Source organism: Chrysochloris asiatica, unplaced genomic scaffold (genome assembly GCF_000296735.1).
Source record: "Chrysochloris asiatica unplaced genomic scaffold, ChrAsi1.0 scaffold00002, whole genome shotgun sequence".
NCBI classification, from domain to species: Eukaryota; Metazoa; Chordata; class Mammalia; order Afrosoricida; family Chrysochloridae; genus Chrysochloris; species Chrysochloris asiatica.
This window is the reverse complement of record NW_006408520.1, coordinates 33,499,874-33,519,176: the sequence shown is the minus strand read 5'-3', so window position 1 is coordinate 33,519,176 and position 19,303 is coordinate 33,499,874. Positions and strand designations below refer to the sequence as shown.

Below are 19,303 nucleotides of genomic sequence, written 5' to 3'. Positions count from 1 at the left end.
ACTCATTTAATCTTTGCCACAAAACAAAAATCTATATGATAGATGCCATCACCCACATTTTACAAATAAGGAAGCAGAGTCATGAATAGAGCTGTCCACAGACACTCTGTGGAAGGAGACCAGAAGCCCAGGCAGAATGACTGCAGAGGCAACATTCTGAATATCTGCGCCATTCCAGGGTCCCAGGCAACCTGTGTACAAACACGGTAGAGAGTCAAAGGGAAAGGTTGGCTCAGGTTTCAACCCTGTGCCCAGCACTGCAAGAGCTCATTTGACTTCAATATCAATCCCACACATTTGTTGAGGTCTGCCATCATCATTTGGAATCCTGCTGTGGCTCTGTAGGATAAGCATTGAACTGCTAACCACAAGGTCGGTGGTTCAAACTCACCAGCCACTTCTCGAGACTCTATACAGGACTGAAATGATTCAGAATTGATTGACTGCAGTTAATAACAACAACCATCATCACTTAGAGGCAGAAAATAGCATCCCCAGGGCCACAAAGCTACAGGGCAAACTGAGATTTAAAATCAGGTCTAACTAGATGGCTCTCAAGCACCTGCTCCTGTCCATCTCCCCAAGTCAAGCTTGGAGTCCTGGTGTGGCGCTGTGGGTTAATATGCTGGACTGCAAAGTCGGTGTGAACTGCAAGGTCGGCAGTTCAAGCTCACCAGCTCCTCCTCAGAAACCCTATACAGGGTGGTTATGGGTCAGAACATCCTCGATGACACTTAACAACAAAGTCAAGCTTCATTATGTTGCATCTGACTTTTGACTGTGTCAGTGCAAGCCAGGGAGATAAATTCTATTAAGAGTTGAAAATCCCAGGATGAAGTCAGAAAGCAGAAAGAAAGTCTCTCCTAGCTAACTTTCACAATGACGTTTCCAATGGAGAGCTAGAATAGGAAAGAAAATTGTTTGCCCTAGATACGTCTATTAGCTGAGCTCGGAGAGCAGCATTGTTCAGTAAAATTCAGAGACAATATAGTTGGGAAAGTGACAACTGTCTAAAACTTTTCAAGAGAGACAAAACAATGTTTCCACAGACACAGGGTAACCTTGAAAAGGATTTTTCTTCCTGAAAGGATTTTGTCCAGCTGGAGTGAAAAGAAATAAAAGGAATCATGTATGCCAATAAGAGAATAACATGAACATGGAAAACCATCATTAAAAATCTTCTATTCATATGCCAGTCACAGCTGCAGAATGGTGAGAGGCTTTAATAGTGATTTTGCTCAGAGACAAAGCTAAGTGTTTGGTGATGGACTCTAAAATTCAAGTAAAACTCTTGTCATTATTTGTAAGAAAATATGTCAAAATAATTGAACAAAATATTTTATATGTACCATATACCATCAAAACATCGATGGTATTTACTAAAGGATTTCCCCAGCCTAGATTTGGTGTGGGCACATAAAGAAAGCAGGTGGGGACAAGGAGTGGGGAGGAGGAGAAGGAAAACCTGAGAGCAAGTTGGGAGAGGCGGGGGTGAGGCTGGGAGGGGGGACAGCACAGCAGAGGATAGGGGAAAAGGAAAGCCCTGGGGCTGGTGTCCTGCTTAATTCTAATTCTCTCTTCACCAATACATTTTAAGTAGTTGACCCTTGATATCTCAGGAATGAAACAAATATATGAATAAAGTAATCCTAAACCCTCAGATCATCACATTTATTGAAATGGTACCGTATCTCCTTACAGGAGTTTTAAGAATGGAGAAAGTCCACTTGGAGATAGTTAATAATGATGTGGTCTGAATTCTGTACTAGATAGATGTCGAGAGATTATCTTCTAAAAATAGTGATATTCCATATGATATGATAAAAATAAATTTACTTGGGAAACACAATCCTATTTCTTTGCTTGACAAGGATAAATCTTCAGCACAGTGGAGTTCAATTGTTAAAATGAGTGACCACTGCTACTTCCTCATGTTGTTTTCTGTACTATCACCAACTAATACTTCACATGGGTGAGGTGTCCAAATAACTCGGTTATCAGTTCATCCCACTGACTAAGCCAATAGTGGTTCATATCAGACTGAAGAAAAGGCATAGAAGATAGACCAAGGAATGTCCACTGCTGGTGGGGGGTTTGTTGTTGTTATTTAAATGCAACCTTTAAATGACTTCTTCACCTTAGTCTCTAGTGGAGTATAGCAGCCTACTTCATTTCTGTGCAGACCATGAATTAATAAGTCTTCTACACACTCACTTTCAAAATAAATCTTTATTTCACAATGAACATACATCTTTAAACACATGACATTAAAACACCATTGCTTCATACACTCTGAAATGTGATTAAAAAAAAAAAATCCCTACATTAACATGTCATATATTAAGACTAGTAGAGAATTTTATTAACATTGCTCTATTGCACTAATGCCCCAACAGAGTCTATAGTTTATGTTTCACTATCCAAGTTTTTAAAAAGGAACTTTGGCCAGGGCCAGCCAGCTGACAGACACTCTTCTTTCCTGGTCCACAGTGAAATAAGTCAGTATTTTTTAAAATGTCGGTCCAAACTGTTTGGGGCCCCCTCTACATTGTCACTGGATAAGGATGTCTGAACTTGATTGTCTTTAGCACAAGGATTTTAGTTAAATAGTATCAAGTGCTCGTCACTTCCTTTCCTGTAACAGAGTCGGGAGGAGGAAAGAGAAAAGAGAAAAATGATTTAGAAATCTTTGAAGGAGAAATCATTGTATACCAGGTACTTACAGACATGTTAGGTAATATTTGGGTGGTGCAAATGATCAAGCACTTGACTACTAGCCAGAAGGTTGGAAGTTCAAACATACCCACAGGTGTATCAGAAGACAGACCTGACAATCTTTTTCTGAAGGAGCACAATCTTGAAAACTCTACAGAGTCCTTCTTCTCTGCACACATGAGAGTGTCATGAATCAAATCAATTTGATGGCACTCAACAACAAAAGTATAGCTTATATTTTAAAATCTTTGAGGAGGAATAGGATTATTCTATATATTAGATTAAGTGCAATGAAAAAGAGGATAAAAGTTAAGAAGAACAATTCACATTACTTTAGGTTTCAGTACATGCTTTTGGAAACCATCTTTGAGAAGCTGTACTTCTATTAGGAACCTTCATCTCCCTTAACTGACAAACTCTTATCAAAGGCTGAGGCAGCCGATTTCATCTTTCAGTGCAGTGGAGGAGAACGTGAGCTCCACATCTGTTCAACTAATTATCTCTCTTCAAAGCACCTTATCACATTAGGACTGGCAGAGGTTTCAGATGTCTTCTGACCCACCCTGATGACTTTGGAGGACCCAAAAGTTTAAGGAGGCATGGAACAGATTGGATGGATGTTATTGTTGTTGTTAGGTGCCCTCCAGTCAATTCCAGCTCATAGCAAACCTATGTATAATAGAACAAAACACCAGCCAGTCTTGCACCATCCTCACAATTGTTGTTTGAGCCCATTGTTGCTACCACTGTGTCAATCCATCTCATTGGGAGTCTTTCTCCTTTTCTCTGACCCTTCACTCTTCCCAGCATGATGTCCTTCTCCAGGGACTGGTACCTCATGACACTTGAGAGATGTAGTCTCACCATCGTCACTTCTAAGTGACATTCTGGCTGTATTTCTTCCAAGACAGATTTGTTGGTTTTTCTGGCAGTCCATGATACTTTCAATATTCTTCACCAATACTCATAATTCAAATGCACTGGTTCTTTTACGGTCTTCCTGCATGCATATGAGGTGAGTGAAAACACCATGGCTTGGGTCAGATGCACTTTAAAGAAGTCTTGTGCCACAGTTTTGCCTGATACAATATCTCATCTGATTTCTTTACTGCTACTTCCAGGAATGTTGACTTTGGATCCAAGCAAATTGAAGTGCTAGACAGATTCAATCTTTTCTTCATTTACCATGATGTTTTTTATTGATCCAGTTATAAGGATTCCTGATGTAGTGCTGTGGATTAGCACTGGACTGCAAATCACAAGGTCAGCAGTTCAAAGCCACGAGCAGCTCCTTGGAAACCCTATACAGGGTCACACTGAGTCGGAATTACTCATCAACACTTAACACAACATAACATAATGATTTTTGTTTGCTTTACATTGAGGTGTAATCCATACTGAAGGCTATAGTCTTTGATCTTCATCAGTATTTTGTATCATCTGCATATAGCTTGTATCATCTGCGTATTGCAGGTTGTTAAGGACTTTCTCCAATCTTGATGCCACATTCTTCTTCATCTAATCCTTCTTTTCAGATTATTTGCTCAGTATACAGATTGAATTGCATGGTGAAAGTATACAACCCTGGCATCCGCCTTTCCTGATTTTAAACCATCCAGCATCCCCTTGTTCTGTTCTAACAACTGCTTCTTGATTTATGTGCAGATTCCTCATGAGCACAATTAAGTGTTCTGGAATTCTCATTTTTCTCAGTGTTATCGATAGTTTATTATGATCTACACAGTTGAAAGCCTTTGTGCAGTCAATAAAGTGCAAGTAAACATCTTTCTAGTATTCTCTGCTTTTAACCAAGATCCATCTGACATCAGCAATGACATCCCTAATTCCATGTCCTCTTCTGAATCCGGCTTGAATTTCTGGCAGTTCCCTGTCAATGTACTGTCGCAACCATTTTTTAATTATCTTCAGCAAACTTTTATGAATGTGTGGTATTAATAATATTGTTCAAAGATTTCTGTATTCCAGTGGGTCATCATTCTTTGGAATTGGCACAAATATGAATCTCTTACAATTGGTTAGCCAGGTTTCTTGGTATAGATGTGTGAGTATCTCCGGTGCTACATAGATTTGTTGAAGCATTTCAGTTTGTATTCCATCAATTCCTGGAGCCTTGTTTTTTATCAATGCCTTCAAGGCAGGTTAGACTTCTTCCTTCAATTCCATCAGTTCTTGATTATATGCTACCTCTTGAAATGATTGAGCATCAAGCAATCCTTTTAGGTACAGTGACTCTGGGGATTCCTTCCATCTTCTTTTGCTGCTTCCTGTGTCATTTGATATTTTACCCACTGGATCATTCAATATTACAACCTGGAGCTTGAGTTTTTTCTTCAGTTCTTTCAGTTTGAGAAATGCTGAGTATGTTCTTCTCTTCTAACTCCAAGTCTTTGCACATTCCATAATAATATTTGAATTTGTCTTCTTGAGCTTCCTTTTGAAGTTTCCTGTTCAGTTCTTTTACTTCCTCATTTTTTCCAGTCACTTTAGCTTCTCTATATTCAAGAGCAAGTTTCAGAGCCTCTTCTGACATCCATTTTGGTATTTTTAAGGCCCTGCAACAACTTATTTCCTTCTCCCAGCTCCCTGACCATCATTCATTGTCTGCACGGTGCCACCCCAAACTCCCCCAGATCTGGCTCTGTTCTAATAATTCTCTAAAACTTCTCTAGCTGACTTCACCCATGAACATCTTTTGGTCGAATGTGGTAAGAGCCACTTCTTCTTTTATTTTTTGATATCCTCTTTCTTCCAAAATTTCTACATCCTGGTTCTTGGTTGATTTCACTGGTGGACTCTCTTGTTCCGTTTAATTCTTTCATTCCTCATTGTGAGTGGAGCTTCCTTCTCACCATGCATAGTCTCATCAACCCTAGCACACCGTACTACAATTATCGATTGATGATACCCCTTCTTTATCACCATTCAGATCAATCTTGCCAATAAGTCTTCTAGTCTACTTCTTAAACCTCTCTCTCTCATTCCATGTGGCTTCAGCAGAAAATACTTAATCTTCTGTGCATTTTTGTAGTATACACACCAAGGTCCAAATGTCAAATATCAAAGATCTATCAGCTACTTTTCAGAATTCACAACATTTCCCAAGGAATTTTTTTTTTTCCTTTACAGTTAATTACATATTAGAAAATCGACTTTGAGAGACTTTCCTTACTCGTGTCTCCTCTTAGGAGACAGCTGCCTATTAAGAAAATTAATTTCCCTTTATCCTAGCTTCCATGGCAGCACTCTGGTATTCTGAGAGGATGAAATGTGATTTTTAAAAATTAACTCTTCTTATAAGACTCATTTTCTACTTACCAAACATTCTTTGAAAATGCTTAATCATGTCATTTAAAATCTTAAGATTCAGTATGAATTGATTAACAACAATATAATACATCCTGTGGTTTTAAGTAGCAATTACAGTCTCCTATCTTCCTTTAGGAATCTGGTTTAGAAAATCCTTCTCAGAAAACATGAGATGAGGGTACTTTGGGATGCTAACTACAAGGTCAGCAGTTCAAGTCTACCAGACACTCTATGGGGGAAAGATGAGGCTTTCTGCTCTCATCAAGATTTACAGCCTCAGAAATCCTATACTGGGTCACTATGAGTCAGAAGTGGAGCCATGGTACACCACCACCATCCGTTTTTTACTTCAGATGAAAACAAATAAGGCGCATTCAAGAAAATGGTCCTCATCTGACTTCCAGTCTAGTCCTCAAGCCACTACATGGTCTGCTTTGACCACTGACATCTAGACCACTGTTTTTACAGGTCCTGATAAACAGCAGAAAGTGCAGGTGGTGAATGAAGAGCTTTTGATGATGTTTCTAACCAAGGACATGTACAACTTCTTCCCAAACTCAAGAAAGGTTATTTGTACCACATATTTGGACAAGCAAAAGTGCCTTTGACATGCTCAGTGTTCTATCTCTAAAGCTAAGAGCTGTGAGGTCTCTTACTATGGACATGTAAGAATTCACTTTCTTGGATTTAAGGGTATTTACTCATACTTTCCTGGTGTGGCGCTGTGGGTTAATGCATTGGACTGCAAAGTCCCTTTGAACTGCAAGGTCAGTGGTTCAAGCTTTCCAGCTGCTCCTTGGAAACTCTATACAGGGTCTCTATGGGTCAGAACTGAATCATTGGCACTTAAAAACAACAACGACAGATTCAGCCTCTCTCAAAATAGCCTCATATCATCCTGAAGAGATTTCAACCATGTCATACAACAATATATCCCATTTTTAAAGAAATGATACATTTCTAAAGCCATTTTCATGAGCATAAAGCAAGGAGATTCATCATTCTCATAGTAAACTGATTTATGAGTGCAGTGTTGAAGTTGGAACAACTCTTTCTGAAGGAAGCAGGGCAACGCATCTCAACATCATGGCAACCTGATCACACACACTGACCTCCTCAGGCAGCAGAAGCAGGATAGGAAGGTTGAGGCTTCTTTCTCATGTTCCTCTTTGTTACTACATTCCTTCAGGAATTTCTGAAGATCCGTTTCAGGGAACCCATTCTGTTGGTATTTCTTTTTAAAAAGTAACACAATGTTATTATCTTATATAGAGAACATGAGAAATTGCTGCTTTTGTCAACAAACAAAACCTACCTCTGCTAAAATCAAACTCGCCCACACTGCTAGCCCAGATCCAAGAACTGATATTAACCATGATGAATCAACCTGTCGTTTCCAGAACACTAAGCCATGGCCACCATGGGAACAGAGAACAATCCAAGAGAAAGCCAGGGTGGGGAAGGGAAGGGGAGTGCTAACAAGGAGAATGAAGGAAGGAGTCAAAAGTCCAAAGCTTTCATATTCATTGCAAGCCAAGATAAGACCGTTTCCTCCCCACACTGTCAACGCAGAGTAGGCCTAGTTAAGTAGGTCTTTATATCCTTTATTTTCTAAAAAGTTGGTAACTTACCCACTTCTTTTTTTTTTTTTTCTCCCACCTCCAAACCACTCCACCCTGATTTGGACTAATACGGATAATGTCCCAAGTGCATATTTAAAAGTTAATCTCTAGCACCTAAAAAGCTTATTTTCTACAGTAAGCTCTCAAAACCCTAAGTGAAAGAAGATATAGTCATTTCCTATGTCATAATCTATGCAGAATTTATAATAGTGTTTTGGCAACAATTATTGATAATTATTTACCTTAATGGTGTGATAAGAATCAGTAATAAGTGCAATAAAAAGGCTGAGAATCATATATATAAAAAGGCTGATGAAGGAATATAAATACAGACGGCTGAACAGCCACACCAAGACACTTTTCTTCTGGATTTGGGCAAAGGTCGCAAACATGTCATCACCGTTGACCAGAGAAAACAGGCATTCAGCAACTGTACCTAGATTTTCAAACTGTGAGGGAAACAAAAATTAGTCTGAGAGACATTTATACACTACAAAGCAGAGAGATACCGACTTAGTTCATTTTGTCAAGTTGTTGTGCCATTCTAAGGTAAACACTTGACTGTTAATCACAAGGTCGGTGGTTCAAACCTAACTGCTGCTCCTCGGAAACCCATACTGAGTCACCATGAGGTGGAACCAACTCAGTGGTACATAGCAACAGCAACACTACTATTATAGAGTCCTGGTATGGCGTTGTAGGATCAGCACTAGAATGCTAACTGCAAGGTCGGCGTTCAAATCTACCAGATGCTCCTTGGAATCCCTATACAGGGCCACTATGCGTTGGAACGGACTCAAAAGCACTTAACAACAACAACAACAACATCAACTACTACTGTTAAAAGTAACTCATTCATTTTAACACAACAAAATACCACAAGAATTGTTGTTATTAAGTGCCATGAAGTCAGTTCCAATTCATAGTGACCCTGTATAGGGTTTTCAAGGAGCAACTGGTGAATTTGAATTGCTGACCTTGCAATTCAAGCTGACTTTGAAGTTGAGTGTTTATCCTATAGAGCCATACCAGGACTCCACAAGAATTAGGAATATATCATTAAAAAAAAACAAAACAAAACACTCCTCACACTCTCAAAGATAATCTTTTGAGATTTCCTTCAGTATTCTCCTATGCATTGTATTGTGGTTTGGGTAAAAGTTTATAGAGCAAATTAGTTTCATTCAGTAATTCATACACATTTTGTTTTGTGACATTGGGTGCAGGCCCACATTGTAGCAGCATTCGTGTCATTTCCTCCTTGTACTTACCATTGCCATTTGTCCTTCTTTCCTATCCCTGCCGGTCTTCTGAGCTTGTCCCTGGGCAAATGCTCCTAATCTCATATGACTGACTATTCTAAGGAGTGGATACCTCCCTGGTGTTAGTCCTCACCTTAGAGATGGATCCTTTGGCTGAAAGTTGAGCCAGGTCCTATGTACTTTTAAATATTTATCTGTGGTCGTATCATTTTAAAGTTTTGGATCCTAATCATTTTTTTTTTTTACTCTAAGCATCTTCCCAAATTCCAAATTTAGTTATTTCCCAATCACTGGACATCCCAAATGTTTGCTACTGTAAGGAACGCTGCAATGAACATCTCTATTATTGGGTCTAAGGCTATTGACATTTCTTTTTTAAGACTACATTCTTCCAAACTGTTTTCTGAAAGAACTGAAGCAGTTTTATATTACAACCAGAAATACATGAAAATGCAATATACAAAACTGTGTATGAGCTGAAGCAATGTGAAATATCACTGCAATCTTGTAATCAGTTAGTCATATTTTCTGAGTATTAGTAGCTGAACAATTCTACTGTCACAGTCACTGAAAACAAACAGCAGGTGCTTAATAAACTATTGTCTCAAGGTCCAGAGCTTTGGAACAGTAGACTAACGTGAAAGCTTCCTAAAGAACAATAATGACCTATGAAACAAAAGAAAATCGAATTTTCAGAAAACAAACAAACATGGAATCAGTGATGTCAAGTTTTGGACTGAGAGATGGGAATCTGTAATTCCATTAAGTCATTTGGCCTTGAGGGCACTCAATTCTGTGCTGGATGTGTGTGGGACCTTTTCACTTGGAATTGTGCTATTATTACACATAGAACAAAATAAAACATCCCAGCAACCAAACTCCAAATTTCATCCCAAATCGTCTTATTATGTCTGTGATTCCAATTTCCTATCAAGGAAACATTTGACTCCAATATAACCAAGTACTTAAGATTGTGTGTTGAAGCAATTCATTTTCCCATCTCTTGAATTCAGGATTCTGCCTTCTCATGCCATGTTTCTCTGATTCACCACTCGGATGGCAACATTTAATTCTGCATTATTACGTAGGTTCAAGTTGGAGCAAAACTTAAACTTCATAGACTTTCAGGTCATTTATATTGCTTGAGAATATACAAGGGCTGAACTCCAAGTATAAAACAAACAAACAAAATCCAAACCTGTTGCATTCTGACTCATGAATTCCAACTCGGTGATCTGATAAGACAGAGCGGAATTGCTCCAGAGGGTTTCTAAGACTGTAATGCTTACAGGAGTAGATTGTCAGATCTTTTCTCCTGCAGAGCAGTTGGTGGGTTTGAACCATCAACCTTTCAGTTAGCAGCTGAGTGCTTAACCACTGTGCCACCAGGGTTCACCAGGTTGAAATAAGCTTCTCCTTTCTGTGGCTTCATGCCATCTAATCATCAATGATAGTAGCCTGTGCTTCTCTCCTCCCAGAAGAGCAGGCTCATTTTACATGTTTTCTTCATGGGACCTACTCTCGATACCTAACATGTTCCTCCTCTTTTCTGTGTCCATATCAAGTCAACATTCAGGGCCCATTTCAAACTCTTCTTTAAGGCATACTGATCTGTTCTCTCTCTGTTCTCAGTATCACTCAGGGCCACAGAGTAAACTACTAGCTGGCTTTCCATTTTATGCACAATTCTCCCTAGCCTTGTATCATTCTTGGTAAAGCAGCAAGTCAGTGATTATGAGGGAAATTCTCACAAGAGACAGATTGGCATTATAATCATAACAATGGACTCAAACATATCAAGAATCATAATCATGAAGATTGGACAGACCGGGCAATATTTCACTCTGCTATAATTGGTGTGGCACCATAGGATATGCACCCAGCCTCAAGGTCGGTTTGAACTGCAACGTCAGCAGTTCAAACTCACTAGCTGATCCTCAGCAACCCTACACAGGGTAGCTATGAGTCAAAACTGACTCGAGGGCACTTATCAACAATAACAACATACACTGGGTTGCCAGGAGTTGGACCTGACTCAACAACATATTCAACTAGATAGCGTGCATTGTGTATTACACTCCCTGTCCTATGGCTGAACAAGGCAGGACACAGTTTGTGGTCAAGAAAGAGGGCACACAAGTGTATCACAAGTCAGGGTTACACCCATACCTTAGCTGTACTTGGAACAGGATCAACTAAACTTGCTTTCCTTAGAAACCTGGAGGTGAGCAAATTAGTTAACAGTAAGAAAGGCAGTCCCAGATTAAATATGTTCTATCCCTTTCAGTCATCTTTGTTGTTGTTGTTAGGTGCCATCGAGTCGGTACCGACTCATAGTGACCCTATGCATAACAGAATGAAACACTGGGCCAACCTCACAATTGTTGCCACCCTTGAGCCCATTGATGCTGCCAGTAAACCAATCCATCACACTGGGGGTCTTAAAGCAATAAAAAATAAAGCTGGTTTCTATGAATGCTTATGAATGCCAATTACATCATTGACAATACCAGCAATAATTCAGATTTCTCATAATTTCTTCCAGAATCTGGTCCATTTCTTGTTTAAATTCCAATAATCTCTAACAATCAGTGCTTCAAATTTCAGAACTGTAAATACCAGTTCTCAGTACATACCAAATTGAGTTCTTAGTTTCTCATATAGTTACTTATTATCAGTACAAGCAAAATACTTCTTACCATTAATATCTCATCAGTGATGATTTCCACAATACCTCCCTTGCTTCTAAGCATGTGACAATGATTATGACTCACCAAAAAGTTAGAGATTCAACAAGTGAAATGATTGGTGTGTACCATGTTATTGTGTACCACAAGAAATGGCTGTGAACCACAGCCGTCAGTAGCCAAGTTCCATAGTAGAGGTAAGCTTAAGAAACACCTAAAGGAGAAATAACAATGTCATAGTGTGCTCCGGAAACCCTGTACAGGGTCGCTATGGGTCGGTACCGACTCAACGGCACTTAACAACAACAACAACAACAACAAGTGTGCTTCCAGCCTAGAAGGGAAGCATTTATAGGGAGTTGTTTCAGTTCCTATGAGATTGCAAACTCCTAGAAAGAAGGCACTGTTTGTTTCTTGTTCATTCAACAAACTTGTTGGGCCCTTACCCTGGTCTACCCACCATGCTAGACATTGGAATGACAAAGAGAAACAAGCCACACTCCCTGTCCTTTGAAATCTGGGTCTCAAAGAATCTGACAATGTTTGATGAGCAATACACATTTGTTGTTGTTGTTATGTGCCGTGGAGTCGGTTCCAACTCATAGCAACCCTGTACAAGGTTTCCGAGGTTGTAAATCTTTACAGGAGCAGAAAGCCCCATCTTTCTCCTGCAGAGCAGCTGGTAGTTTCGAACTGCTGACTTTGTGGATCACAGCCCGATTTGTAACCACTATGCTATTTAAGACATATTAAATGGATATTTCCATAAAGAGTACCCATAGATTCCACTGAACCACAGTTAGGACCCAAACTTTCTTTTCACAAGTGATGGAACTAAAAAGAATCTTCCTTTGAATTACAAACAAAAACCCTCAAATGCCTTATGTTAGAAAATGATGCAAGAATTTGAAGAACTGGTAGTGAGTACCTCAAGCAACCCGCACATAAACTTTTGGACTGGCTAACGGTTCATTTGAGTAAGAGAGTTACTTGGATAAAACCAGAGAAATGGGAAGCATGAAGCTGTAAGGCAGGGTCTGTATCATCATGATATCATCAAAGTCCGATAATTGTTCCGTGCTTGCGGAGACAACGCAAGACTATAACAATGTTCACTGGAAGCATAAAAGTTGCATTAGGGTAACATTTAATAATTCAAGATGAGATCTGGAAGAACATCAACAGTCTCAGCCCTATGTGTCCAGACTGAAAGTGCACTGTGCCAAAGTCCATTAGTGCTGGAAACGTACATCAACAGAACACCTTTGTATCATTATTCTCTTTCAGATGAGCCACCGAAATTAGATATCTAGCAGGAAAACAAGAGGCTAAAAAGTTGTGTGACTCCGGCTATGAATCAGACAGGGGTAGAATTACATACCACTTTCTTGATACTTTCTCCTTAGGATTGTTTGGCTGTGTTTTTTGTTTGTTTGTTTGTTTTATTTTTGAAAGAAAGTGTTAACTTCCTCACTCACTGTTGCTGATCCTGAAACTCCTAAAAAACGCTTGCTGTAGCACTTAGATTTTCAAGTCTTCACGTAACACTTTAGGCTGTCTGGTTCAACAGATATGGTACAACCTGGAAATGCTGACAGTTTAGATTACATTTTTTGAGGGAGGCCAGGGCATTGGGAAAGTTAAAATTTCTAACTTCAGATTCAAATAAGGACCAATATGAAACAGAAAAGCACAAAAATCCCAGAACCAGACTGAAGGCATCCTCTCACCGCTGACTAGTGGAATTTTCAACTCAAACACGCATTTCCTAACATACAGCCTAACTCAGGATGAGAGATGGATGAGAGACCTGCTGGGTTGCTGCACAGAGATACTCTGTGTCCTTGTACTACTCCAGCAGGGTAAGCGGGATGCTGACGTCAAATGGCAGACAGAAGTCTGGAGGTGCAATGTCCATGATGGCAGCCAGAAACCAGGTGTAGCTGCATTCCACAAACCTGAAATGCAGCTAGCCTCAACTGAGATTGCTATCCACGGCAGGACTCCATGAAACACACAGCAGATTTCAAATACTTTATGCAGAAAAAGAAGAACATAAAAGATCCCAATCTTTAATATTGATTGTTGTTGGTGATGGTAGTTACATGTCATGGAGTTGGTTCCGACCCATAGTGACCCTGTATAGGTGTTCCAAGGCTGTAAATCTTTATGGGAGCAGAAAGCCTCATCTTTCTCCCACAGAACTGCTGGGAGCCTTGAACTGCTGACCTTGAGGTTAGCAACCCGATTTGTAACCACTACGCTACCAGAGCTCCTTTTTCATATTGGTTACATGCTATAATCTTCTGGGTATATTGTGTTAAATAAAATATATTATAAAAATCAATTTCTTTCTCTTTTTTCTTTACTGTGGCTATTAGAAACCTTTAAGAACAACTATGACTTTCATTTGTAGCTCACATTATATTTTCACTGGATAGTGTTATTCGAGAGCTTGCACACTTTGCCTGGATCCTTGGAAAGGTTAGAACTGACATGGATTTGCAGCCAGACTCACAAAGCACATAAGCCTCATTTACCATGAGGAGACCACAGTACCCGTTTAGACAAATTAGACTGATTACATGGCTTTCCTCTCAAAGTTGATCTAGAAGTTGATCTACTACTTGCTCATTTGCAATGGCCCATTTTGGACACAATCAAGAAAAATTCTAGAAGGGACTAGCCAAAGCAAGTCCATTGAAGTCAAGGAGACCTAGGCATCAGCCCTATCTCTGTCATTTTACTAGTCATGTGACCCCAGGCAAATGATTTAACATTTTTAGGTAAAACAGAAATAATATTTTCCCACAGGATTGCTGTGAAGGTTTGCATAGCAAAAGAGGTAAAGAACTTGGGCTCCATGCCTTGTTCATATAGCACTTGAGAATGGTAGCTATTTTATTAAAATCCAAGTAATATTATCTGAGCTCCGTCTAGGATAATGATAGGGTAGGGAAGTTGGAGTGCAAAGGAAAGAGAACCACTTGCCACTCCCCCCCCAACTCCCCCACCCCCACCAGATCTTAGGACCAGTGGAAATAAGCACAGATTCTGAAGAGCCGTATTTTTCTACACAGTGCAACACTGCCCTCTAGTGACAACTATGTGAAGAAGTTTTCAGAGCATGAGACAAGAAGAAAAACCTGGGAATTTTTCTAGGCTCTAACTCAGTAAGTTCTCCAGATGAGAGAGATCATATCAAAGTTTTTTTTTTTTTTTTTTTTTTAAAATTGATGACATGAAATCAGAAGAGCAAAAAGATTAACAAGATTAACTATCATCCCAGAGGTTGTCACTTTGTTTACTGTACAGTCTCTCTAATTGGAAAAGTAGTAATAATTCAGGGGCCTATTAAATATGAGGCTTAAAAAGCACAAGGCCTGTATGTGCAAGTTACCAGGCTTCCTTCTGGTAGGACAGCACAGGAAGTCTGAGCTTTGGGGGCTGTTTCTTCTTTGTGAATGATTTGCAAATCAGATTTGATCCATACACTTTGGTGAAGTCAATGATCAAGGTCAAAAGTAAGGCAAAGATGTTATACAAGCTTAGAAACAATGCTTTACATCTTTACCTCTTTTCACCTTGCAGAGTTCCTGCATGAGGCTACCCGTACCTGGGCTGTTGTGGGGATTAAACAAAAGAGACCCTAGAAGTATTTAGCACAGTACCTGACACACAAGCAGCCGCTGTTGTACTGACTGTCACTGGTGAATGGAAGAAAATGTTTAACTCCCTTTACTTTTTTTGGTTTGACAGTAAGACCTACCTAGTGTTCTTCCCTGACAGCGACTTCATTAGCCAATCAAAGGAATCCTTTCTGAACCAGAACATCTGAGCATAACAATGCTGTCCCTGTGGTAATACTACTGACGGAAGCTGAATAATAGTTTAGAATTCAGATGCTGATCTTTAATCAGGCACAGAGGTGATGTGTAATCAAAACCACCTGCAAAGACAAGATGCTTTATCACTTCCATCGTATGTCTAATATGGTCCTTCAGAGCAGAACCATTGCTCATCCTTATTCTCCCCAATTAATTTAGATGAAAAAATAAAAGAAAACACACACACACACACACACACACATACACACAATATTTTAAATAAAAAGGATGATTTGCCATTTTTACTATAATGCTCTCTTGTCCAAACGTTTCTTGTTTGATGATCAGTTAACAGGAGACACCTAGAGTCTGTCCCCAACAATTATTAAATGTGCTCTCTGGTCCCTAGCAATTCTTATTTTAATATCCTGAAGTCTCTTCAATATCCTGAAAAGTAAAAGGAAAACCGATGGGAAGATATGTGCTCACTGACATCAAAGCTGTGGCAAGAGAAGAGTGGGAAGAAAGTTAAGTGTAGAAAGTCCATGTTTAAGGGTCCCTGGAGAAGGGTCGGGGAAAAAGTGGAAGCCTTCCAACAAGATGTATTGATACACTGGCAGCACCAATGGACTCTTAACATCACAACTGCAAGGATGGCACAGGGCCGGGATTGGGCAGGCTTTTGTTCTTTTGTGATAAGTTCTCTATGAGTCAGAATTGACTCAATGGCACTGAAGGCACCTAACAACATTTCCATGTACCCAATTTGTGGAAGGGAAAATCAATCCTACATACCTTGTCGTGGTAAGGTCCTAAAACAACCCAGCCACAGAACGTGTAACCGAGGTAGATCATGCCAGCACAAGCGCAAAACCGAAGGACCTTGGGCACTGAGGCTTGCATTGTTAAAATAAGCACCTTAAAAAAAAAAAAAAAAATCAACAGAATGGGAAACACAAAAAAGAGTATTTTAGAGGCATCTTATTATATCCCCAAAATGAAATTAGTCCCAATCCCAGCAGCCCTACCCAATGCCGCATCCTTACATTATATGTTTGGAAATAGCCCAGGTATCTGATGACTCCAACCCAAACCAACAGCGTAGATGTCCCAAGCAAAATGCTGCACAGATCATAATTTGTGAGATTCTAAGGAATAATAATAATAATAAACAGATGATAAAAATATTCTATTCTACTCAGCTTTATTCAAAGAAGTAGTTGTTTACAGCATCTGTGGTATTAGCTTCACTTCAAATGACTTGGGCAAGAATGGATTACCTGTTTCCCTATCAATGCTACTAAAAGTTTTCAAAAGAAGAGAGGAAGAAGAAGAAGAAATAAAGAATTAATTTCCAAATATATTTCTCATTTCCTTTAAATATTTCAATTCATTAAGCCAATATTTTTTTTCAAATATGCTGAAATAGATATTACATCTACCTCTGAATCAGGCATTACTATAAATACTAATGGTATTTGTTAAGGACCAAACAATCCACAATTCAGCTACTTTTGAAAGGCAGCTCAAACATGATATGCTATCACAGTTCCCACTCTCGGAGAATCCACGTCTAGTTGAGGAGGTAAACACACCAACACCATCCAAATATAATGTGCTGAGTGCAATGAGAGACACAGAGGCAAGCTGGTGTGACTTCAGAGCGGGGCTGGGTCCTGAGGTAAACAGACTGCTGAATGAAGGCACGGTGCTGGGAACAGTGAGGTGTCGGAGAGGGACAGTACTGTGGGATCAGTGAAGGCTTAGGGCAGGAGAAGGCGGCAGAGCCAGAAGATGTGGATGGTGGAAGCCATGCTGAGGTAGACTGCCGGAGGCATACAAGCTTTTAACACTAAGATAGACAATTCCAGAAAAGTTACTCTGAGGGATTCAAGGTTCCCTGAAGGAAGAATAATCCATTAGGAGACTGCTATAGCAGCAAAAGCAGCTCTGGTAGCATAGTAGTTATGAATTGGGCTATGAACCGTAAAGTCAGCAGTTCGAGACTACCAGCTCTTTCACAGGAGAAAAAACGAGGCTTTCTGCTCCCGTAAAGATTTATAACCTTGGAAACCCTGTACAGGGTCGCTATGAGTCGGAACCGACTCCACAGCACATAACAACAACAACAACAACATAGCAGTCCAAAGGAGCTCTGGTAGCGTAGTGGTTACGAGTCGGGATGTGAACCACAAGGTTCGAAACTACCAGCTGTTCCACGGGAGAAAGATGAGGCTTTCTGATCCCATAAAGATTTACAGCTTCAGAAACCCTGTCCAGGGTGGCTATGAGTCGGAACCAACTCCACGGCACTTAACCACCACAACCACCATAGCAGTCCAAGCCAGGGAGGAATATGGTTCAAAAGAAGCTAGAGGTAGTAGGTAGGGATGAACAAGGGAGACACATAAGCAATTAGGAGATAAAGTTGCTAAGACTTACTGATTAACAACATAGTATGGAAGAGAAGAGTGGCTGGGAGAAGACGGAGTCAAGACTCTGGTTGTTATGAGATAAAATCAACAAATTTGTATAAGCTATTGGGTACCTAGTAGGCACTTGAATATTCCTCTCTTCCATTTTGCAAACCAAATATCAGATTGTTACTATTGTCTCTGGGCATATATACTTATTACTCTGGTCACAATGATTGGGTTTTAGTTTAGCTCTTTATTTCAAAATTTGGGGGGATAAACAAAAAAAAGCAGCAACGGCCAAAATAACCAATCTTGTCAAACTTCATTTAATAGTCTAATATCGCTGCTAAATTTCTAGGGGGCTGTTACGGATTGAGTTTTGCTTTTCCTTGCCACCTCCAGATATGGGTTGAATTCCTATATCTGTGAATGTGATCCTGTTCTTTTGTTATGGTAACGAGGCCATATAAGTGTAGTGTGGATCCTAAACCTAATCACTTCTGACTAGACTAGAGACACAGCTGGAGGCACACAGACACCAGGTAGGGTCCATCTACAAGTTCAGGAACCAAGAAATGCCTGGGGTGAGAAAATGAATTTCTGTTCTTTAAAGTCATCCACTTGTGGTATTAATGTTTCAGAGGCAGCATTAGGTAACTGTTGTTGTTGTGAAGTGCTATCGATATGATTCCGACCCATAGCGACCCTGTATAGGGTTTCCAAGGAGCAGCTGGTGAGCTTGAACCACCGACATTGCGGTTCAAATGACTATGCAGTCTGACACATTAGCCCACAGCGCCAACCAGGACTCTAACAGGATACCCACAAGAATTGAGTCAAGAGGTTAAAAGAAAATGCTAGAAACAAACTATTCTGCTTAAGGATTTTATATCTTACAATGTCTAAAGTCATCCAGAAGACTATATCATCTTTTTACACAAAGAACATGCACTCTATACTGTCTGCAGCCCTGAAACCCCCTCACTTATTAGTCTGCATGTGGGTTATATGTGTATGAGTTATTTCTGTAGATGTGTTGTATGTGAAAACGGTAAACAATGAAAGATTTTAAATGGATTGTGCCTTACCTTGGCTTTGATTTCCATTTTTAAGATGGATCCAGTGACTGTCATGAGGTCACTGATGATCACCATGACATACCACCCATTGATGAATTCCCACTGGTCCGCGTTACATGCCCGTCGCTTGTACTTCTCCAGGAAGAAATTTAGAAATCTCTACGGCAAACATTTTAAAAACATTTCTTACAAACCCCACCATCCTCAGGAAAGAAAAGACAAGCACAGAATAGTAAAGTTATCGGGCACTGCCTTTTCTAATCTGATAGATCCACTTGTCTGGCGTTGCATTGTAGGATAAGCACTGAACTGCTAACTGCAAGATCGGCAGTTCAAACCCACCAGCCGCTCCTCAGAAACCTCATAC

The 19,303-nt window shown here is 39.9% G+C and overlaps 1 protein-coding gene across 1 annotated transcript in view; it reads right to left on the bottom strand.

Annotated features, from left to right (window-relative positions):
- Positions 1-2,598: 2,598 nt before the first annotated feature.
- MCOLN2 (mucolipin 2) overlaps positions 2,599-19,303 on the bottom strand; it is an 82,069-nt gene continuing 65,364 nt past the window's right edge. Inside the window, exons 10-15 of the mRNA XM_006831076.1 lie at positions 18,946-19,095; positions 16,487-16,588; positions 16,236-16,358; positions 7,907-8,113; positions 7,155-7,276; positions 2,599-2,635 (exon numbers count right to left, since the gene is read on the bottom strand). Coding sequence (XP_006831139.1) covers positions 2,599-2,635; positions 7,155-7,276; positions 7,907-8,113; positions 16,236-16,358; positions 16,487-16,588; positions 18,946-19,095 — 741 coding nt within the window. The remainder of the gene's footprint in view (positions 2,636-7,154; positions 7,277-7,906; positions 8,114-16,235; positions 16,359-16,486; positions 16,589-18,945; positions 19,096-19,303) is intronic.